Genomic DNA, 25,383 nt, shown 5'->3' with positions numbered 1-25,383 from the left:
TTAAGCTGTTTTCACTGTAGAGTTATTTTGTTATGAATTTTTGAACTTGACATTACACAATGCACAAATAACCGCTTATTGTGCGTTCAGCCCAATTCGCTGTGCTATTTCACGGCAGCCTCGGAGGGTGCGTTAAAGTGGACATAAGCCCATTATAGTAGAGCTACTACTCTAACGAAATCCACATTTTAAGCAGTTTTTACTGTAGAATTCTTTTTGTATGAAGTTTTTAACTTGGCACGTTACACAATGCACAAAGAGCTGCCTATTGCTTTTTCTGCACAATTCGCGTTTTTACTGTAGAATTCTTTTTGTATGAACTACATGTAACGTGTAACAATGACACTGTAAAATGTAAAAAGTGTTACCTAGAGTTTTTATTAGCCTAGATTTATGTATATGGTATATTTTATAACTAAACATTTTATATACACATTTGGCTAATGATTGTTCGCTGAAGTAGTGTTTTTGTAGTTGGAATATATAAAAAATAGCCTAAATACCAACTCAAACTAGAATCTTTAGTAGAATTTTTAATCTATTTGATACATCAATGTTTAAATCACTTTAGACTCCAGCAACACCTGTAGTAGGCCTATATGCAACAACTTTATTGAAGATTTTTTAATACTAAAGGTTTTAAGCTGCCTAGTGGACAAAAACAGTTAGGCCTAGTGCTCTTTTAAAATTTACAAAGCATTCAGACAGTAATAAAGTAGATGTAGAAATTTGGCAAATCTGTAATCTTTACTTTTACTGTTTCAGTGAGTGTACTTTAATAAGCAGTAAAATAATTGTGGGCAATCATGTTAAAGAGGTACAGATGAAATGTGTAAGGGTTAGATTGTATACAGTTGCTGGTTTGCGGTGGCAATACTCCATTATTCACTGCAAGGCAGGGCCCCAAAATTATCCTGCTTAGGGCCCCCAGATTTACAGAGCCAGCCCGGTTCGCCAGCAACAAAGTATGTTGTTATGGGAAGGAGGAGACGGGACCCGGCATAACATGAAAGTCCAGGCCTGGTCCTCACTTGTTCTTCACTGTCGTGGCTCCATCTTTAATTCAGTATCCATTTTAAAAAATACCACAAACCTGTGTCGAACCTGTCCACGAACCTGTGTCGCTGTGTGAGAAGGCAGAATCACAACACACCCCTTCACTTCCAACTCCCATGTTATCCTTCCCGACCAGATCCAATGCTACCACATCTTTAAATCACTATTAGTATTATTTGAAGTTAACATTATAAAATACGTAGACCTACACCACAAAATAAATACTTTAAAATTGGGCAATTCCAGCATTAATATGGACTCAGTCAAAACTTTAAATAGAAATTCTCAGAAAATGCATTTAATACCAATATATTGAAACGTCTGTTTATGTATCCATTCTCCCTTAATAAAGGAGTCCATTAGAAAAATATGTCTACACATGCGTTTTCTATTAAATATGAGGGAAATAAACATGCGTGGCACAAAAAGTCTTTAACTTTTAGGTGGCAAAATATTTTTTAGTACTTCTGTGAATTACACTGCGCAAACCAAAAGGAATACTACCCACCGGATGAAGAAGGGTTGGCTCTCCACAGAACACAAAATATTTATTTTAATTAATTTTTTGTGTTCGCATTTATGAGGAAAAAATGTTACGGACGTGACCGCACTGAAAGCGGCACTAAAAGACTTTTTTTTTTTTTACTTAAAAAAAAACTGCTTTAAAACATTCACAGAGACCTCAAACAGAAACCACAAAGCCTTTCTTTAAAGTGAATTTCGTTTTTTATTAATTATATCTTAATTTTAACAAATGTTTTATCAACCAATTGCCTGGATTTATTAAATAAGTAAATATAGCAGACAATATAATCACGACACGGAGGCGCCGGCGCGTGAACTGGAGCTCGTCTCATAAATGAACCGAAACTCAGCGTATAAGGTTATACTTGCCTCACAGACATGTCTACTAGTAAACAGAACAATTCAAAACGAAAGAAAACAGACTGCTCTCTGCTTATGTAATCCGTATGAAATGCGCATTTCTCTCGGGCGCATCCACTACTTTGAAGATCGCGAGTCAGCATCATCAACTTCATCTTTGCAGCCGACACTGACACATAAAACACTTGTTTATTAATAAAAAATTTAAATATTTCCTTGCTATATTTGACATATTCATAATCATTACTTTTGCTGGTTCTTTTAGGTGCTTTATATGCAGCGCCACCTAGTGCTGGGCGGTTTGACCAAAAATCAACATCACGGTTTTTTTCTAAATTAAACCGGTTTCACGGTTTTTACCGTTTTTTTTTTTTTTTTTCAAGCATGATGGGTGTTAACCACATTTTCTACTGAGTGAGAGAGGACATACTGCAGTAGATTTACTTATAATGCCCTATTTTATTGTCATGAGTGAATATTATAGAAAAAATCCACACTAATATTAAAAATACAGGTTTGCAAGGCTGTTTACAAAGAGGTGCCAGCAGGACGCGCTTTAGGAGCGGCAGAAACAGTGGTTTCCCCGGTAACGGCTGTACACAAAGCAGCAACGCTCATAAACACTGATTTATCAGGATAGATAAAGAAAGATTTAATCGTAATAACAAAGAAACTTTTCTAAAGACCGTCAGTTCACTTCAGATACGTTAATACAGTATAAAAACACGCGCGCCGCGAGAAAAAAGACACTCTCACCCCCACACGTCTCGTGCCCATTCTAGTCAATGCTTGTGTTTCAGATCGAAGCTTCCCAGAAGCGGCTCTCCGCGCCGCTTCGCTAAATATAGGCGCCTAGTCTATTTTGACGCACCACGTGGAGGACGGAATAAAACCTTGTCGCAGCTGTAATGCCAAAGAGTATAGAAGTTACTTCTATACTCTTTGGTAATGCGCCGCAGACGTGTGTTCTGTGTTGTAAATGAGGGGTGTCTGTGTCGCGCAGCGCTGCGTTCCGATTAAAGCGACATACACCGGTATTGCGGTATATTAAAAATTCATATCGTAACAAAAATAAACACTGGTATTCGGTATGAACCGGTAAACCGCCCAGCACTAGCGCCACCCTTACATGTTACATGAACGGGTCACCACCGCATCACCGCACCGCATTCCACATTCCTACACTTATAAAATGCAATTCAATGTTGAAGTAATGCAAGTATTCAGAATACGTTACTCAGATTAAATAACATAATGGAATACGTTACAAATTACATTTTGGGGCATTCTGTAACGAAATACGTTTTGAAAGTATCCTTCCCAACACTGTGTGTAAATCATGTCACGCACAAATAAAATATGCTGGGGGTAAATTAAAATTGAAAATTGAGGATGCAGTGTATGGAAGTAAAATAATGACAAATGTTTTTGAAACAAAAAAGCTTGTTGAATTGCACTACTTGAAAAAATCTGCATTGCATTAACCCTGCTTTCATTTTAAAGCATTGTATTTTCAGGGCTTGCATTTTTATGGGCTGAAATTCAACATGGTTGTATATTAAAGCTGTAAATATTTCAATTCAAAACATTTCACACACGTTTTTATTATCCATATTCACTTCTCAGATTTCACTTCCAAAATGTTCATTGTGTTTAAAAATACAACCTATTATATTCGACCGGCAATTTTCGGTCCATTTTATTTCACTTTACAAATTCGCTTCCACAAATTCAGTGGTTCAAATTCGACAGTAAATTCAACGGAACTGCAGGAAAAGCAATAGACTACCGAGATACTCTCCATCTGCTGTTAGTCGACCTCACCAGCAGGGGGTGCAAAAGCTTGTGTTGTTGACGAAGACAGAGCAACAGTTAGAGCAAGCCATTCATTCATAAAACTCATTTAACAGCAATGCAAGTGTATTTGTGATTATTATGACGGCGGTTTTATGTTAAATTCAGTGTCTTCACGGTTACTTTCCCTGTGTAGCCTACAAGCATCTTTCTCTACCGTGAACAAGATTATAATGTTATTCCCCGATGCGGATATACAGATCCAATATTACATTTTTGAGATTGACATATATTTCTCTTGGTTGTTTAGTTGCCTTAACTTTATATTGTGGCGATGTGCTGCATGCAAGCTATTAGGGTTTCCCTCAATACTTAAGGATTCCCCTGCTGGACATATAAAACGCTTAACGTAGCTTAATGGACTAATTACAGTGATATAAAAGACCAAACTCGCAGGCAAGCAGATTGACTCAGAATAACGCGCAAAGTTTAATGCTGCGCCGCGCGTTTCCCAGTGATAGACTGGCATTGACGTTGGACATTCGCACATTTAGGGACCGTCTCTAAAGTGTATACTACTTTGGTATACACGTTTCTAACTTCAATAGCATTTGAATAGAACGACTTATAGTCATAAAACCAACTGTAAAGTGTTCATGTAGTGTCAGGCATAATGCGCACCCTTTGGATCTTTGATATTTATTCAAATAAATTAAAATTTGCTATTGAAGTTAGAAACGTGTATGCCAATGTTTTATGCAACTTTTGAGACGGTCCCTAAATGTGCGAATGTCCAAAGTCAAGCCAATTTTACATTTATTAGGCTACATTTAGTCATTTATTTAGCAGACGCTTTTATCCAAAGCGATTTACAGTTAAACTAACAATAGGAGGACAACAATATGCAAGTGCTATGACTCTTCCCAGTTTAAGCTAATGCAATACACGTAGGCATAGCCTATACTATATATACTAGAGAGAGAGAGAGAGAGAGAGAGAAAAGAGAAGAGAAAAGAGAAAAGAAAGTGTTAGTATTGATCAAGTGTTGATTTTATGCCAGTATATCACGAAACGCTCAGCATGAAACTTTGCACGTTATATTCTTAGTCCATCTAGCCTATATATTAGCCTACAGCCTACATCCCCAATAAGGTGCAAGTTTGGTATTTTATATCTCTGTATTAGTCCATAAACTACGTTAAGCGTTTTGTCCCCACAGAAGGGGAATCCTCGAGTGTGAGGTATCTTGAGGGAAACCGATTATAATCCTGTTCATGTAGAGAAAGCTGATGACATGTAGGCTACACAGGGAAAGTAACAAGTTATTAAATGAAACATAAACACAGCTTTTGTGTCTTTATCATCTTTTCCGCATATATACTGACACAGCTCATTGTCATTTTATGAATGAATGGCTTGCTCTAACTGTTGCTCTGTCTTCGTCAACAACAAGCGCTTTTGCACCCCCTGCTGGTGAGGTTGACTAACAGCAGATGGAGAGTATCTCGGTAGTCTATTGCTTTTCCTGCAGTTCCGTTGAATTTACTGTCGAATTTGAACCACTGAATTTGTGGAAGCGAATTTTGCAAAGCGAAATAAAATGGACCGAAAATTGCCTGTTGAATATTATAGGTTGTATTTTTAAACAGTTTGAATATTTTGAAGTGAAATATGAAAGGTGAATATGGGTTATTGAATTTTTAATAATGAAAATGTGTTTGAAATGTTTTTAATTGAAATATTCACAGCTTAAATATTCAACCATGTTGAATTTCAGCCCATAAAAATGCAAGCCCTAAAAATACAATGCATTAAAATGCAAGCATGGTTAATGCAATGCCTATTTTTTTTCAAGTAGTGCAATTCAACAGGCTTTTTATTTCAAAAACATTTGACATTATTTTACTTCCATAATGTAGGCTATATTAATAGGCTACAGGCAAGCAGATGGACCAGAATATGAACGTAACATGCAAAGTTTCACGCTAAGCGATTCCCAGTGAAGTACTGGCACAAGTTCGCCTGACACTGGATATTCGCACATTTAGGGACCGTCTCTAAAGTTACATACGACATTGGTATACACGTTTCTAACTTCAGGAGCATTTGAAGAGGATGACTTACAGTCATAAAACCAACTGTAAAGTGTTCATGTAGGTGTCATGATGCACACTCTTTAGATAGTTGATATTAAAAAAAATATGAGCTCATGTGATGCTGAAAAAATAGCAATATGTTGGCCTACACATGATTTGACAGTTTATTTTATTAAATATCAAAAATCTAAAATTGTGCATCATGTCTGGCACCTACATGTACTAATTGAACTTAATTAACTTAATTGTTTTGGACAAAATTAAGACTGTTAACCTTATTCAACTAAACGGCATTGGATTAATCTTATGTAGCCTAAGTAACTTAAGTTAATTGAAATAAATAATGTTACATAAATCCAACGTAACCTAGTTATGTGGAACCTGTTGACATAAAAAAGTTAATTAAAGCCAACATAGCATTTTTTAGAGTGTGCATTCCCCTGACACATTAGAAATAATTACGAACACAGCTAAAGTGCATTGATTATGTAAGGGAATTATTTTAAGGGAATGTAGTCATTTATTTTAATAAAAAAAAAAAAAAAAAAAAACTATGAGGTCTGTTCATACTCCACTGTTTAAATCGGCATAAACCATCCATTCAAGCCAAAGCTAACAAAAACTGTTCGACATAATCACTCAAGCTGCTATAGTAGCCTACACTTAAACACTAATCAAATAAATATCATACATTCTGTTCTCTTCCTTTAAAAGAATGTCAATAGATGCACTTGAAACGTTCTCCTGACCATTTTGAACAAGCATGAAAAATTACAAAAGATTGTTTGAATTAGAGCTCTGGCGTTACTTTGTGCAGCACATTACGATATTGAGTTCTGATTGGTCAATCACTGTTATTTAGAGTTTGTTAATTATCATATAGATAATTTTAACATTTTATTTACATGTTAAGTTTAACATAATAGACAACACTATTAATCTAAAGGGGATGGAGACAAAGAGGCTTTTCAGCAGCTCAGTTAAACATGGTGGTCTTGTTATTTCTCTCAGACTTTGGACAAGCATTAAACAAACCTTTTTTAAATGGAACTGCATCTATATATTTATATCAGAAAAAGACATGTTCAATTAATTTAAATATAAGTAAAGTAATTCAGTAACTTCTCTTTGAATTTGGCAGATCTGGTGTCCATCACACAACAATTCACCAATAAATACTGGGAATATTCCCATCATCCTACAAGAGAAGGACAAACTCCAGGAGTAGCAGCTGAAATCTGTGTGACTGTTAAAGATGGAGTTTATTAAAGAGGAGATTGAAGACATGAGTGATCCAGAACCATCCAGAATAAAACATGAAGATACTGAGGAACAAATAGGTTGGTGTCCATTCTTGATTCTTCATTGTTGTTTGCTTTAGTGGCTGTGAAATAATAATCAGTATATGAATGAAAAATTCTATAGAAATGCTTTTATAATTTTAATCGCCATCTTTTATGTACTTTTAATCATAATCTTGTAGGTTATAACAGTTGTCAAACTCATTTTGATCATATTAACAAGAGAATAACAGAACTAAACTTTGGCACATCAAAGGTCTGATACTAGATCTCTGTTGCTTTCTGCTATTAACCCGTAAGCCCTGAGGGCGTTTTAGAGTTACACATACACAAAACTAAAGACTCATAACTCCAAAACTATAGCAAGGAGAGTCAAGAGGTAGGTATCGTTTGATAGAACACTTTATATATTTTTTAGAAAATATACATTACATTACATTTGGACATTCTCATGATGAAAAACTGACAATTATTTGACATGGAATAACTTTGGTGAAGAAGTTTTAAAAATCTTCTTTGGTGAAGTCCCAAAAAAGTGTAAGCTGCATGTGGATCAAATTGTCTGGTGATTGCATAAAGTAAACAAAAGTTACAGCATTTGGAACCAAGATAGCCTTTTTGTTTCAGATTAAAATTGTTCCTTCATGAGGAATATCTTGTGATCAACGCAATAGATTATGTTAATTTTGGGCTCATTTTAATTGTAATAATATGCTGTGAACATTTTTGTGCCATTTTCAACGATCTGTGAATGTTTCATGAGCTGTATGATGTTTTTGACACAATGCAGTACATTGTACAAAAAAGTATTTTATAGATTATGAAAAAAAAAATCTATTTGTCAGCAAATAACTCAGCACTACTTAGAGTTAATTAAATTGGCTACATTCATTGTAAAGTTCAGACTCTAAGCTTTCAAATGACATCTATTTTGTGTTGATGAAGGCAGTAGTTTTGAAAAATATGACTGAATTGTTTCGCAGCTAGGGCGGTACACTCCGTTTTATAGGGACTACTCTGCACTTGTTAACTTGCATATTACGTACTCCTGTAATATATCATGCTGCGCCGCGTTATCGATTAGGCAGAACAATCCTTCCATCCACCATAGATAATTTTTCAAACAGCTTATCGGATCTGTCTCAGCTGCTCAGTGAACCCAAACAAACAGATGAACTTGAGGAATTAACTAGCACTATGAGCACCATTCTCTCTGGATCATTGGATATTGTTGCGCCCATTAGATTAAAAAAGGTCAGAGAGAAAAGTAAAGCACCATGGTACAACAATACTACGCGTGTTCTAAAGAGAGAAACCCGTAATTTAGAGCGTAAATGGAAACAAACCAACTTAGAGGTCTTTAGAATCGCATGGAAAGACAGTATGTCACGTTATAAAAAGGCCCTAAAAGCGGCCAGGGCTGAGCATCTACGCAAACTAATAGAAAACAACCATAACAATCCTAAGTTCTTATTTAACACCGTGGCGAGACTAACAAATAAACAGATGTCTCCTGAACAAAATATTCCATTACAGTTTAGTAGTAATGATTTCATGAAGTTCTTCACTGAGAAAATAGAAAACATCAGAACCACAATTGTAAACGTTCAATCCTCAATCGCGCCTTATAATTCAGCCTCAATTATCACCCCGCAAGAACAATTACAGTGCTTTACAACTATAGAACAAAAAGAGTTAAATAAACTGTTTACTTCATCTAAAACAACAACATGTTTACTAGATCCTATACCAACTAAACTATTGAAAGAAGTGTTACCTGTAGTGGAAGAGCCTCTCCTCAATATTATTAACTCGTCTTTATCTTTAGGTTATGTTCCAAAAACATTTAAACTGGCAGTTATAAAACCTCTCATTAAGAAACCACAATTAGATCCGAATAATCTAGTAAATTATAGACCCATTTCAAATCTACCTTTTATGTCTAAAATACTAGAAAAAGTTGTGTCCGCTCAACTGGGCTCTTTCTTACAAGAAAACGACACCTATGAAAAGTTTCAGTCTGGGTTCAGGCCGCATCATAGCACTGAAACTGCGCTCGTTAAAATCACAAATGATTTACTTTTAGCTTCTGACCAAGGCTGTATCTCAATATTAGTTTTACTTGATCTTAGTGCTGCGTTCGATACTATAGATCATACAATACTCTTAGATCGACTACAAAATTACACTGGTGTTCAAGGACAAGCATTAAGCTGGTTTAGATCGTATTTATCTGACCGCTACCATTTTGTTTATTTAAATGGAGAAAAATCTATCATAACTCCAGTAAACTATGGAGTGCCGCAGGGATCTGTGTTAGGCCCTCTATTATTCTCAATATATATGCTGCCACTTGGAAATATTATAAGGAAACATGGAATTAGTTTCCATTGTTATGCTGATGACACTCAACTATATATTTCATCACGGCCAGATGAAAACGCTAAATTATCCAAATTGACAGAGTGTGTTAAAGATATAAAAGATTGGATGACGCATAATTTTCTTTTATTAAATCCAGACAAGACAGAGGTAATACTTATCGGTTCAAAAAACCACCCACAAAACCTCTCACAATACAACTTTAACATAGTAGGATGTCCTGTTACTTCATCCTCTACAGTAAAAGACCTGGATGTTATATTAGACTGCAACCTGTCTTTTGAAAATCATATTTCATATGTTACAAGAACAGCCTTTTTCCACCTTAGAAACATTGCTAAGCTACGTAATATGCTATCTGTTTCTGATGCAGAAAAGTTAGTTCATGCATTCATGACCTCGAGACTAGATTACTGTAATGCGTTATTAGCCGGTTGTCCTGCATCCTCAATAAACAAGCTACAGTTAGTCCAAAATGCCGCCGCTAGAGTTCTAACTAGATCAAGAAAATATGATCATATAACACCGATTTTATCATCCCTACATTGGTTACCTATAAAGTCCCATATTAATTACAAGGTATTGCTACTGACTTATAAAGCCCTAAACGGCTTAGCTCCAGTCTATTTAACGGATCTTCTATCGCCCTATAATCCATCGCGCTCTTTAAGGTCACTAAATTCGAGGCTTTTGGTCATACCTAGGATATCTAGGTCCACCAAAGGAGGGAGAGCATTTTCACATTTAGCACCAAAACTCTGGAATAGTCTTCCGGATACTGTTCGTTGCTCAGACTCGCTCTCCCAGTTTAAAACTAGATTAAAGACGCATCTCTTCAGCCAGGCATTCATATAATACTTTTAATCCTACAGTTAAATCCGACCTCTAGTTCATAAACGCCAGAGGAGAACTGGCCCCCGACTGAGCCCGAGTTCTCCCAAGGTTTTTTTTTCTCCATTAGGTCACCTGATGGAGTTTTTCGGTTCCTTGCCACTGTTGCCTTTGGCTTGCTCAGTTGGGGATATTTGGGGATATTTAATTTAATTAATCAATCAACGATACTATTGATCAGCATTACCAAACGTAGACGTTCCACTAGAAACAAACATTGATGTATTGTTCTAATTTATTACTGTGAAGCTGCTTTGATACAACCTGTGTTGTGAAAACCGCTATATAAATAAACTTGACTTGACTTGACTTGACTTGACTTAAGAGTTGATCAAATTGATTGGATGCATTAAAAAGTTGAAAAGATTCTAAGCTTTAAAATGATAACTATTTTGTTGCGTTCTATTCAATGGTTGCTTAGTAATTTGATTAGGAAATTTCATAATCACAGCAGCGGTACACTTCGGGTTTAAGGGGTTAAATCAGGGTTCACTTTAACTGATTCTAATTTTATGTTTATTTTAGATCGAATGGAAGTGAAAGAGCAAAGACAAGAACTGGAGAAAATTAAGGAGGAACATCACAACTTTAAAATTCCAGAAACAAAAGCCAAAAAGCGGCACTCCTGCTCTCAGTGTGGAAAGAGTTTCGGTCAAAAAGGAAACCTTAAGACTCACTTGAGAATTCACACTGGAGAGAAACCGTATTCATGCCCTCAGTGTGGAAAGAGTTTTTCTCAAGCATCAGGTCTAAAACAACACCTGAGAGTTCATTCAGGTGAGAAGCCTTATGTGTGTTCTTTCTGTGGAAAGAGTTTTTCACAACTGATCAGTTTTAAACATCACCAGAAAACACATAATGGAGTGAGAGATCATGTGTGTTGTGACTGTGGGAAGAGCTTTACTAGAGCTGATTTTCTGATACAGCACCAAAGAATTCATACTGGAGAAAAACCTTACAAGTGCTCATACTGTGACAAGAGTTTCACTCAGTTGGGAACACTGAAAGTACATGAGCGACTTCATACTGGAGAGAAGCCGTACCACTGCACTCAGTGTGGAGAGAGTTTTAGACATTTATGTAGTTTTCTCAGTCACATGAAGAAATATCATAAGTCCAGGACTTGAAATTAACATCTGCCAACTCACCAAATGCAGTAAAAATAACCTGTGGCGGGTAAATCACTAGCCAATTTGGCGGGTTTTTATGTTTATTCACTTTGCTGGGGAAGTTCGTGTAAGCCAAATCTGCACAGATTTAGCGCAAATACTCAACTCGTGAGTCATCATGATATATTAAATACAGCGTATTGCGCAGTATCTGCTCATATTCGGCTTACTTGAACACACACGTCACTATGTAACAAATAACGGTACGCTTGTTAATTTGCATTGAAGCAATAGCGAAGATTGCTTCAATCTTTTGCTGGATGACAGGATTTTGTTTGAATAATAAAGTAATGTATAAAATGCAAATTTTATTTCATATATACATGAAGATTACCTATTAACTGTCATTTGAGTGAAATTACTGAACTTAAATATACGAGCTTGATAAAAATGATCATTCTAGAAGAAAATTTCAGATGGTACTTAGAGGCTCTGAACTCTTCATATATATATATATACATAGCTGTAGTTAGGCTAGCTCTTTTCTTTTTCATTTTCTTTTTATAGCTAGTAGAAGTTATGAATGGCCGGTAACTTTTTATTTTTAACTTAAAAAAATGAATAGCCAAATTGGCCAATTTGTCACGGCAACCCAGCGCTTGCTCGGCGCTCTAGGTGCGTGGTCTTGTTGTCTTTTCACCATTGTAGCGCCCTCCCTGGTGGCCACCAGGAGAGGTCTACTTCAGTAGAATAGCTTGGGTGATCTGAGAGCTGAGGGCTGTGCAGCTTCTGGATGGGATTGCTGGTCCTTCAAAAAAAAATGGAGGAACCTAGCGTTTCATTCAGGGCTCCAGCTGACGGCAGATGTTGATTGCTGCATTGGAGAGAGGGGCTGTTTCATTCTGGAAATGAGGATGATGCTGAGTTCCCACTGTAATAGTTTGTGTGCTTATGCTGAATCAGATTCAGAGCTGACAGTCATGCTTACCCAGGTCTTTCTCGGATGTGCATTGAAAACTTAGAAGTATGGAGCTGCCAAATTCTGCATAAAAGTTTTCACCTCTCTCACTACCCTCAATGGTGGGGTGGCTGTGCCTCTGGCAGGCCACCTCTGCCCTGCATGCGAGGCCAAGGCACTCTTATTGCACAAGGGTAGTTATGAGCCGGGGTTGAGCTGTGCTTGTTGACTGGCCGTGATCAAGTCACAGTACAGAAGCGCCCCTGGCTGTCCTTGCAGTGACACGGTTGAGGACTAGCAGTTCTCCGCAGTCAGCAGCAGACATAAGCGCTTCCCCAGATGTACCACCAGAGTGCCTCATGGGCCGCACCCTCAGTCCACTCGTCGCCAAGGGTGTCATCCCCTGCAATAAAAAATAAAAAAATACTCCAGCACAGCCTGCTCTACTCTGTCTGCCGTCCCAGTCACCCCTGAGACGGGTGACCCAGAGATTGCTGGAGCTGCTCTCTCCCGGTGGAGGGCCGGGAAACGAATCTTTTGAGTCAAAATTCTGTTCCACCACTGAGGTCACAGTGGTACCCCAAAAAAAAGCAGTTCCTCTATCCCTGGGTCTGAAGAGGGCCCTGAGAGCAGTGGGAGGAGAGAATCCTCACCACTCTCATCCGCCTCTTCTATCGCCAGCGTGCAGTATGAGAATGCAACCAGGCCATCTCATGCGCCTCCTGCCTTGTGGAACCAGGTAAGTGTTGCACAGCACACTCAGACTTCGCTACGGGCCACCTCCCAGAGAGAGCCTTCCGAGCCACGTCGCTGTGTTCCACCTTGCTGCCCCACTGCTGGTACGCCTACGGTCCCTCTTGTCCCGCTTGTACATCTCTGTGAGCCTGGTTAGTGCTCCCAAGTCCGTCTCGCTGGCTCATTTGGACCATTAGGCTCGGCTACACGATTCAGTTCGCCCGGCATCCCCCCAAGTTTCGAGCCATCCACTCCACTACAGTACATGTCAGTACAAGGTCCTGCCCTTCTGGCTGTCTGTCTCCCCATGTCTTCATGAAAGTCACGGAGGGGGCCCTTGTTCCTATGAGAGAACAGGGTGTTCGCATCCTCAACTATCTCAAGATCAGTTATGCAAACACAGTGACCTCATGCTCAGGCACCTCAGCCATTTGGGTCGTTAGGTCAACTGGGAAAAGAGCAAACTCTCCTCCGTGCAGAGGATCTCTTTTCTCGGTATGGAGTTGGATTTGGTCGCACGGACAGCGCGTCTCACAGAGGAACACGCTCGGTCGGTGCTGAACTGCCTGAATACATTCAAAGGCAGGAGGGCGGTCCCACTGAAATTCTTTCAGAGGCTCCACACCGGCGTGCCACCAGACCTTCAGCCCGTGGTTGGACCCCTCGTTCCTGTGGGCAGGAGTGCCCTTGGAGCAGGTATCCAGGCATTCTGTGGTATTCACAGATGCCTCTGCCACCGGCTGGGGTGCCACGTACAATGGGCATACAGTGTCAGGGGTGTGGATGGGCCCAACGGCATTGGTCTCGCTCTGAGCCGCTTAAAAAGGCCACTACAGGGCAGGGGCGTGCTGGTTTGCACGGACAACACTGCGACCGCTGCGTACATCAACCGACAAGGTGGTCTATACTCCCGTCGCATGTCGCACCATCTCTTCCTTTGGAGTCAGAAGAATCTAAGGTCGCTTTGCATCATGTATGTCCCAGGCCAACGAACTATCACGAACTGTGCTCCCGGGAGAATGGCGACTCCACCCCCAGTCGGTTCAGCTGATCTGGAGAGAGTTTCGGGGAGGCTCAGGTAGATCTGTTTGCCTCCTCAGAGACATCCCACAGCCAGCTGTTTACTCCCTGACCGAGGGAACACTCGGTACGGATGCACTGGCATACAGCTGGCCCTGGGGCCTCCGCAAATATGCATCTCCCCCAGTGAGCCTACTTGCACAGACTCTGTGCAAAGTCAGGGAAGGCGAGGAGCAGGTCCTTCTAGTGGCTCCTTATTGGCCCACCCGGACCTGGTTCCCAGAACTCATGCAGTCCGCCAAGTCCCTCCCTGGCCCATTCCTCTGAGGAAGGACCTTCTGACTCCGAGACCATTTGGCACCCGCAAGTAGTAGATAAGGGGTAGCTTGTGTCAAAAGTGATTTATGTTTGGAGTTATGAATTATGGTTTTATAACATATTTTATGACAGGATTTGTCCATATATGGGGGTTTTATGACCAACAGGTGTGGTATGTGACCTTTGACCATGTGTTGTTCCGCTGTGTTTAAGGTTATGTTTATGACTGCAATCTGCTTGTCTGACATGGAAGTGAATGTTTTTTCAGGGGTGTTTTTATTATAGCAGGATAATGGCCACAGAATGCTGAAATTATGAACATGAAGAGCTCTGTCATGAATTTGGTTTTCAGATGGCATTGCAGCGTCCATAATGTTTGTGGGAGAGAATAAAAATGGGGGAATGAGTTTAAGAAATAAAACTCATTATTGGTAATAAATAAAAACATGTAAAATAACAGATATATATGAGATAAGAATATAATTAAGCATTTTAAAGTAAGTTTTAAACCGGACTCGAAGTGAACTCCACAGCTCAAACTGACAGGCGATCGTGGAACATAAAAATAGGTCAGAGTGAAATGTTTTGCAGATTACACAAGTCTACAAGGTCTTTGTGAAAACGAAAATGTTACAAATTTGTTTTAAGAAATAAAAAATCATTGTAGATAAATAAACCATATAAAATATATGAAATAAGATGAAATTTATTTAAGTACAACTATTTCTAAAGTTATTTCCATCATAGATAGAAAGACAATTTATTATAAAATCATACATCTAGCTTACAGATTTACCCAAATTAAAATTACCCAAAATTACCCAAATTTTTGGAACAAAAATACTCCTTCCGGTTTGTCACAAGTTTCGGAAAGTTTTTTTCGAGTATGGCTCTGTCTTACGTAAGATAGAGCGGAATTTCCTTATATGGGTCCTAAGGGCACTTCTCCGGTAAGATCGTGGGCGCGCGCGCACTCGTAGAACAGAGCAAGAGAGTGAAAGCAGTTCGCCATCAAAGCGCCCTGCCCGGCTTTTGGGAAGTCAATGTCACCAAAGAAGTGTGTTTTTGGTTGCCAGGGCAAGACAACCCTGCTCAGATTCCCAAAGAACTCAGCGTTAAGGAACCCGTGGATGGAGTTTGTTTTCCTGAGCATAAACGGAGTTGTGTAAGACTGTTGTTCCCTGCATTTCGACGATGATTGTTTTATAAACAAAGCCCAGATCGGCGGATTTGCAGATCGTCTAATGCTTAAGGATCGAGCAGTCACAATGATAAAGGTTCGCGGTCGTGCGTTGGAACGGTGAGTAAAACTGTTGAACAAATGTCTCTGTGTGTTGTTAGCTCGGCGCGTTAGCACAGCTAAGCTTCGCCCACACGGTCCGCCCCCAGCCGCTCGTTTTTTTGCGGAAAGACTCGGTACAGCCAATCTTTCAATTAAAAATATAATAAAACAAAAGACTTTTTGGAGATATGAAGGATGCAATACTACTCTATAGGTACTCAAGATTAACAGGAGATTGAGTGAAAATGAGCATTTCACCCCCCCTTTAACAAGTCAACAATTTTTTTACACCCCCTATCCGGTCCTGTGCAAAGCATGATTGGAAGGAGAAATCCTGTTACTAGTTTTCTATATTGCTATTTTAACACAACTAAACTCATTTATGTAATCTCAAGGCAAATGGATTAAGTAAAATGGTTGAAAAGAATCGTGTTGTATTAACTCCATTTACGAGACGTGCGTATGCCTTGAAGTGGAACCTGTTCATCAAGTGGTGTTCCTCTTACCGAGAGGACCCCCTGAAGATGTTCGATAGGGTCCATGCTTTCCTTCTTGTAGCAAGGGTTGGAGCGAGGGCTGTCTCCCTCCACCCTCAAAGTACAAGCTGCCGCTATTTCAGCTTATCACGACAACATAGATGGCAAAACAGTAGGACCTGTAGCACGACCTGGTCGTTAGGTTCCTTAGGGGTGCGAGACAGTTACTGTAAATCCTATACTCGACCCCTCTCCATACCCTCTTGGGACCTTTCCCTGGTGCTTCGAGATCTCCAGGATGCTCCCTTTGAGCCTTTGCAATCAGCAGACTAAAGCTTCTGTCCATGAAGACTTTGCTGCTGGTTGCACTGGCCTCCATCAAGAGGGTAGGGGACCTGCAGGCATTTTCAGTCGACGAATCGTGACTAGAGTTCGGACCGGGTGACAACCATGTTGTACTGAGACCCTGGCCCTTCAGGGACCAGGTAGTGAACCGCCAAGCGCTGCCCCTGTATAGTCAATTTCATAATCAGTTCAAAGATAATAAATACAAAACATCAAATGCTCTGGAAGAGAGAAGACTCAATACCTTGACATTATAAAATTCATGATGCGAAGTGTTTTGCTTACACTTCGCATCACAGGCTGATCTGGGTTACAGAATCGCCCTGATCCTCTCGTTGCATTTCTCTATAAAGACAGAAACTTCTTTCACATGGAAATCGCTATTCCTTTTAACCATTAAATGAACAATGTCAAAATCAGTTAGAATAATCACATGTAACAATTTAATTAGGCTGCATTTACACTGCAGGTCTTGATGCCCAATTCCGATTTGCTGACTATATCCGATTTTTTTGACGACCCGCTTACATCATCTTTTAAAAGTGATCCGTATCCGATATTTGCATTTACACTACACTGCCAAAACAACAAAATGTAGACGTTATGACCCGGAAAACAAAGCAAAACAGCTCGATATGCAATGGATGCAGAAGCAGAGAATTATTATAGCCTATTGATGCACGGATCGCGGTTGTATCCGCGGATCGGGTGGGTTAAGTAGGCTAATAAAAATAGCATTCTGATTAATTTCGGTTGGGTCGCGGATGGATAGATAAATCATTATTAATGAAAATATTAACTACATTCTCTAAAAATATGAGCATGTTCCATTCCAGTTTAAGTTTCAAGGGAGTAAAGCCTAAATTCTGTCAAATAAATTTTGATTTGAAGAAATGTTAATTTAAAAGCAGCGCTCATTCACCATTGATGCGTGCATCAACCGTCGCCTCGAGTCCGCTGTTGAAGATGATGATCATCCATTTATCCTAACGCGTAACAACACATAAGAATAATAACTTTGACCATGGGGTGCGGATACTTAAATCAGAGAAAATTATTGGTGCGGGTGAGTGGCGGGTTGATGATTTGTTTTTGGCTGCGGATTTGGGTGACGTTGGAGCTCATCCGCGCGTCTCTTATGCAGTGTTTTGCTTTCCGCAATATTTTCAAAGGTCAGCAAAACATTGCTCTCGTAAGGTGTAGAAAAAAAATACTCCACTGTGTTGAGACTTCGACCTCCATCGCGCCTATAATAAGTCATGTGTTCTCAGTTGGTGGTATCCACCTGAGTTGACGTCACTTTTTAAATGACGTACGACTCGCATTTACTGGGGAATATCCGATTTGTCTGCTTACATGGCACACGCAAACGCATGTATCCGATTCATATCCGATTTATTACCACATATGAATGAGGCCTGAATCCGATCTGAGAAAATCGGAATCCATGCGTTTTTTTCCTGCTTACACGTTCACCGGTCATATCCGATCTGTGCCACATGAGAGGAAAAAATCGGAATTGGGTCACTTGAACCATGCAGTGTAAATGGGGCCTTAGAGACCTCCTCACGCAGGCGAAGGGAATGATTTCGCACCCCTGTCCAGATTTATGGGCCCTCCATGCATGGCCCCTCAACAGGTACCCGGGCATCTCCCGGATAAGGTGCTAAAGATCATTTCAGAGGTAAGAGCGCCCTCAACGAGGCGTTTATACACTCAGAAATGGGCGGTGTTTGCTGGCTGGTGCGCTGCACAAAACGTAGACCCCCAGACATGTGAAGTACTAAGTGTGCTCACGTTTTTTCACACCCCCTCCACGCTCAAAGTCTATGTGGCGGCCATAACAGCGTTTCATGCTCAGATAGCCGACAAACCGTTTGGAAGAAACAAACTCATTGTGCGTTTTCTCAAGGCCGCTAGGAGGCTAAACCTTCCGCGCTCCCCGTCTGTGCCTATCTGGGACCTCTCCAAGGTTCTAGAAGCCATGAAAGGTCCCCCATTCGAGCCACTCCGGACAGAATTCATTTCCATAGAGCAGAAGTCATTTCCTTAGCGGCTCTCTCCTCGCAAAATGATGAGAGTGACGCGCATTTACTCTGCTCTGGAAGGGCTCTCAGAATTTATCTGGAGCGCTCTGCCCCGTTTAGGCAGTAAGAGCAGCTCTTCGTATGCTTTGGCAGTCACACTAAGGGTTTGGCTGCTACTAAGCAAAGACTGTCACGCTGGATAGTAGATGCTATCGCACTAGCTTACAAATCCAAGGGCCTTCCTTGCCCACTGGGAGTTAGAGATCATTCCACGAGAGGTATGGCCTCTTCGTGGGCCTGGTCCAGTGGAATACCCATTGAGGACAATTGTGCGGTGACTGGCTAGGCCTCGCCGTCCACATTTGTAAAGTTCTATAATTTGGAGGTGTCAGGTTGAGTGAGGGAGCGAGGGCTCAATTGCGAGAAAAAGGTATTGTATTCAATATATCACAAAATAAAACAAAACACAAACAAAAACTACCCCAAGGGGGAAAACAAGACAGACTTAGACTTGGACTTGAACTTGAAATTGACTTGACTGAAGCACACAGCAGGGAAACACAAAGTGTACGACGACGAACCAGCACAGGACTGCAAACACAAGGAGAATAAATAGGGAGAGCAAACAAAGCAGGTAACGAGGGAGGACAGGTGGGGAAAATGAATCAATAATCAGGTAACAAGGTGGGCGGGGTTAGACAATCGACCGGAGAGCACATGGCACAAGGAAACACATGACAAGCCATGTGCTCACAACAAACAGGACTAGAACACAAAACGAGACATGAACACGCAGCTAGTGAAATCTCATAAGCCACGTGTTCACACAAAACATGACAACATGAAAGCACACAGCCAGTGAAAAACAAGCTGTGTGCTACACAGCACAAGACAAGAAAACACACGCAGACAGAAGAGCGCGCGGCTCGAGCGAACTCGAAACCGCGCGCGCTCACGTGACAAGACAAAAGAAAACAAACACGCGGAGCATTGATGTCCGAATCCCGACACAGAACCGAAACCTAACTAGACAGACGTGTCGGGATCCAAACACCATGCCCTGCACATATAACAAGGCAAGTAGACAAGTGAGTGCACGGCCCGAGTGCGCTCGGAACCGCGCACTCACACAGAGACGAGACAAAACAGGGAGTGTCAGAGCTCTGTCACAAAACCAAGAAATTAACTAGACTGAAGTGACAGAACCCTGACAGGAGGTACCCGCCTTACAGGCCAAGGTTCTCTCAGTATAAAAATGTTAAGCACCCCCACAAAATCTTAGGGTTCATACACACCTGGCACTGCTTTCAGCTGGCCCTTATATCTCTTATACTATGAATTAGGTTCCTAGTTATCCAATATTTAAGACTTATATTAGGATTATGCTTCACTGTGATGCTTGGTCATGGTAGAGCGAAGTCAGCATTCACTGCGTTTCTAAAGGGGTTCCCATAGCGTAAGCTAGCCTTACGCAATACGAGAGACCTCTCGAAAGGGAACTACTTGGTTACTAACGTAACCTCAGTTCCCTGAGATGAGGGAACAAGTATTGCGTAGTCTGCTATGCTACTGTGCTTGGATCAGGGGTTCACTTCAGTCATTTAAACCTGAAGTACCTAGGCGAGTCTCGCCAATATATAGCCTCTGACCACGCCCATACTGGCGGGCTATGACGCACCAGGGCATCAAGCATCCCGATTGGTTTGCACATCAGAGTCGCCTCGCCATAGGTTCCTGCAGTTGCCACAGCACAGCCAATGACCGCTCTCGCGCTCAGTTGTGCTCGCAGTGCAGCTGCAAAGTGTAAAGTGTAACTTCAGTATTCTCGAGAAAAGGAGGTTTTCCCATAGTGTAAGGTAGCCTTACGCAATACTCATTCCCTCATCTCAGGGAACTGAGGTTACATTAGTAATCAAGTAGATTTTTGTCTAGATATGCAATACATTTTTTTACAAAAGAAAACCTTAAAAAGGTTAATTATAGATAAAGTAAGACAGAAACACCTGTTCACCGGTCATTTTCCTCAGCTGTAGGCAGAGGCAAGTTTCAAATCAGTGCTTCTCTGGGAGAATAGCGCTAAATTAGCTTCTAGTTTAGCGTCATCTTTTGTTTTAGAAGAGGAAGTTGCTCAACTGCATTTGTGAGAAAATCTGCCTGGACACATTTGTGAGAAAATCGAGCCAAGAGATCTCATAAAAAGCTAAGTGTCTCACAATCATGACAGACAGATATGCATTTGTATGGACTAGATTTGGTATTTGTTTCAAAGGCTACATGCAATTTGTAGGATGGTTTGTATTTATTTGTGAAATATTATCTAGGCACATTTATTTATATTTGTAAAACACAATACATATTTGTTACTCCACTGCATTTTTTCTCAAATTGACATTTGTACTTAGCCTGAAGTTGTCATACTCAGATTCTAGTCAGAATGTGAGTCTGATACTGCTCCATTGAGCTGTGATTATGAGGCGTGTTTCAACCAAACCAGGAAGGAAAATGCCTCTGCACTCAATTGGATAGACCTACAACCAATCAGAGCAAAGGAGTAAGTGACGTATGTTCTTCATTCATGTTTACGATCGACAAATGCCTTGATCGCGGTTCTCTGTGTTCCTCTTTTAAAATGAATGCGCTGTCAATATCTTCTATAACAGACGCGATGGCGGAATCTACACATGATGTTTCATAATCAAAGATCGGGAGGAGCACGTTTAAATAATCCAATCAACTTGTCATCAAACCGTCTACACTATCTGCATGAGAGGAAGCATATATTATTTTAACTCTGTCAACTCACCTAACATTCCTTGACAGTTTTCAGCATCCCTCCACTCACTCTCGGCTTGTTCTTCCACAGCCCGAGCCCGGAACCCTCTCCTCGGACAGTATGCCAAATATGCATTTATTCTAAATGACTTATTTGTAAGTGTGAACTCGTGAAATCTCATCTTTGTTGTAAACGAATTCAACCCAAGCGCTCTTTATGACGTGGGTGATTACGTAACCGCAGATCATTTGTCCATCATCGATTAAAGCCCGCCCTGGCAATTTGATTGGCTCGGCCTTCTGGGAGCCGAGCATAATTACTTCTCAACGGATCGAGTCCAGACCGAACTTCCCGACCAAAAAATTTTGTGGGCGGGGTTCGGGCTGGCACCCAGGCTACTTTGTACCTGCACATTGCTTTCTGTTTGTTTGCGAGTCGAGTTTTCCTTTGCAAAGCAGATCGAGTTTGTTTGCAAAATGCTGGATTTTTTTTTTTTTATTATGGCACAACATTAACTCCATATTTACTGCATAAAGAAAGCTTTTTAATAAATAAAAAACAAGTGATCAATGCATAGTTAACAAATGTGAAAAAAATCATACTTTGAACGTATGACAAAGTTGAAAGTTTGAACTTTGAAAGTCCAACATTGTTTGTTAAAGTCCAACAAAGTTAAATGTGGCAAAATTAATTTATAAATAAATACTCAAACCTGAAAAGTTGCGTGGCTCCGTTTTCATTTTATTATCGTTGTAACACTGTGCTACAACTAACACCGCTGTATAAAAAATATTTTAAGCCTAGCTAACAGTTGCTAGGAGTTGCTGATATGTTTCAAAATAGTGCTATGTTTTAGCCAACAAGACAGTGATTAAGGTCACATACAGTTAGATCTGGTGATATACACACCCAACTCAGAAACTGAAAAAACGTATGATGAAAAAATGTACTTGCATTTTGTCAAAACACTCTTTGTTCTGTATCTTCACGAAATCTTATCAAAACGTTCCACAAATCAGCGGGAGACGTCTTCTGGCAGCAAGAGAAAAAGAGCGGAAACACAACCTGCTTGACCCTGACTAACTATGTAAAAGGTCTGTGTTGTATTGTAAGCAACCCTGTGTTAGTTTGTGCCCCGCGCTCCCCTACTACTAGCACATGGTACATCACTTCAACACAGAAATCTTATGCACACACAGTCATGTACACTCTCTCTCACACACACACATATGGACACTCATTCCTGTTACACAATGTTCATTCCTGTTACCAAGTGTTCATTCCTGTTACTTCTAAAAAAATAAAGTTAAACCACTCTTTCTATAGGTTTTGTTTGGTCCATCATTTATACAATTGTTTAATAAGTTAAATTATAAATGAAATTATAAACGTGAGATTTCGGTCTTCTTTAAAATGAAAAAAAAAATGGCTTTGTGTTTTTTATTAAAATACACCTTGCCTTAATATGTAGTGATTTTTTTTTTTTTTGTCACAAATATCAATTATTTGAACATATAACCAACAATTTATTTAAAATAAACACTTGTGGGGAAAACAAAGGATTTTTTTTGTTTTCAAAAATTCAATTAATTGACATGCTTTTAAAAATGCTTTTTAAATGACACATGGGTTTCGATAACAGGAGTGAGAAAACATGCGTTCATCCTCTGCTTAGAAACCTTGTTAAAAAATAAGTTCCCTGAGATTGATATATATTGAGATTGGTTAAATATATGTAGTATTATATTCAGTGTTGAAAAAAGCTAAAAAAAAAAAAAAAAGTTAATTTTGAAGAGTTACAAGAAGCAAATGTCAGCAATTAGGTGTAATGGCCCATTCCGTTTCTCTCGGAAATACGTCACAACATTGAAATATAGTCGGTTGCAACTTCCAATTCACGGGGACTTTCAGAATATGCGGCCCCTTTAAGAAACATGACACTCTGAGAGTCTGCGCACTGAGAATGCGCAGAAGAAGAAGCGCGAGAGAGGAGAAGAGACGAGCTGAAACTTTCAACAGTTGACACTTAATGTGACGCTGTTAACGATCGTGAATGAAGGTCAAATGTGGAATATTTTCTTCGGATGCCGTATATTTCCAGTCTGCAGGTCAGAGATGTTACAAGATTACAGAGTTTAACATTAACCAGCTCCTCGAGTTTGTGTGTTTATGTTGCCAATGTAATGAAATGCTTTGTGTGTCCTGGTTTATTATTATTTGAGTGCAATAATTTGTTGGTAGAGTGTTTTCACAGACTCTGTTTAGGGCTCCAGACGAACAGTTTTTATTAGGAACGCTGTTGTAGACCATAACTGATATTTTTTAGGAGCACAGGCTGAAAATTTTGACTGTTACTTACAAATGCCTTGTTAATAAATAGACATAACGTCCATAAATTACAATGTGCAGTTTTATCTTAAGTTCACAGTGCTCCAGATTAACATTTTAGGGCAGCAGCACCAGAGCCACTAAGTTCTACAGAAAGTAGTAACACTGTTGAGCTGACAATAAAGCACTGAGCTTAATTTGAGGTGTTGATAAAATTTACTTTAATTGTTGTCATTCATAATGTCTTGATATTAATTTAAAAGCAAATCGAGGAAAAAAAATAGATATTAGGGAGTGAAAATAGCTAATAAAGTGGTCCTCGGCAACCACCTACTGGTTACATTGGTAATTTAATCTTTTTTTTATTATTATTAACAAGTGTGAGTTTTCCTAAATCTTGAAACTTTTAGTTTTGTAAATGGGAAGCATCTTTGAAGAATGAACAATAATTCGGACATCACATTAAAAATAACATTTTAATATGATATTATAGTTTTGAAGTGCAAAAAAGATGTGTAGTACCTGTAGGGTAAGTGTACCCATTAAGCCCACCAAAATCTAAGTCTAGGTTTTTTTCATAGATATGGACATAGTTTATAAGAAAAATAATTTGTTAAAATGCAAAATTAATCTCTCATTTTAAATTATATTAATTAGTTGATGTACATTTTAGAATATAAAATTAAGATAATTTAAGAATAAAGTCAGAAGTCTGGCATGGGCTTAATTGGCACCATTTAAGCCCGCATGTGTTCCAAATAAGCCCACATCATCATTGATTCACAAAATATAAAAAAATTAAATGATTTTAAAGAAGTAAAACATCAATATATTTATTCAGTGACAGGGAAGTATTAAAAAAATCCTTTTGCTAATGTTTGATTAGAGCCCTGGGTGGGATGGGTTGGTGTTAGTGGCCGGTGGTCTGGAGCCTTAAGTTGGCTTGACTGGAGTTGTAGCTGGAGTCAAGCTGGAAGTTTGACCGGGTGTATCTCGGGAGCCAAGCTGAGTTAGGGCTCCATACTCTGGGCCTCCTAGTGGGCCCCCCTAAGGCCATCCTTAAAAATATTCTTGTTTGCCGTAACCCGACCGACCCTGTCAATTTAGTACCGACCCAATTATTTTTTTTTTTCCCCTTTCAGTCCGACCGACTTGCCGGTTGTAAACTTGCGTTTAGACCGACCGATTTTTTTTTAACTCTTCAAACAACTAATATAACTGCAATAAAATAATATTAGTTATTAAGTATTGTGAATATAAATTGCCTAGACCTACATACAAACATAAGCTACGTTCTTTCTTTTAAATAAAAACCCGTGGCGCGTCATCTATGATTATGTTTACACCATTGGTTAACCGTAAACGCATGTCACACTACGGCCTGCAAGCTAAGTTTGCTTCGTTTCATTCACTGTCAATGGTTCGCGCTTGGTAATGATGGCTGCGGCTTTACTCTAAAGATTATTTCATTTTTATATGTTGTTGAATATGGTTTATTAAAAATAAACATGCGAGAGCATGTTATAGGCTATATGTCATGTTTTAGTCAGATATGACGACGACGCTACTGCAACACGCATTGCCGCAGATGAGAAGCTGAGCATCAA

At 39.6% G+C, this 25,383-nt stretch overlaps 1 protein-coding gene across 3 annotated transcripts in view; it reads left to right on the top strand.

Moving 5' to 3' along the window:
* The window catches only part of LOC308694040 (uncharacterized protein), a 40,260-nt gene that overhangs the window by 1,266 nt on the left and 13,611 nt on the right, over positions 1-25,383 (top strand). Inside the window, exons 2-3 of one of the 3 annotated variants that reach the window (XM_081371284.1) lie at positions 6,973-7,171; positions 10,931-11,182. In XM_081371284.1, coding sequence (XP_081227410.1) covers positions 7,087-7,171; positions 10,931-11,182 — 337 coding nt within the window. In that variant the 5' untranslated portion in view covers positions 6,973-7,086. Of the gene's footprint in view, positions 1-6,972; positions 7,172-10,930; positions 11,183-23,402; positions 23,557-25,383 lie in introns of those variants that run through there. The other 2 variants (XM_081371286.1, XM_081371285.1) reach the window with 2 other exon arrangements.

The sequence above is a fragment of the Scardinius erythrophthalmus genome (assembly GCF_964197995.2).
Source record: "Scardinius erythrophthalmus genome assembly, chromosome: 7".
NCBI lineage: Eukaryota > Metazoa > Chordata > Actinopteri > Cypriniformes > Leuciscidae > Scardinius > Scardinius erythrophthalmus.
This window is presented reverse-complemented; position numbering and strand designations above follow the sequence as displayed.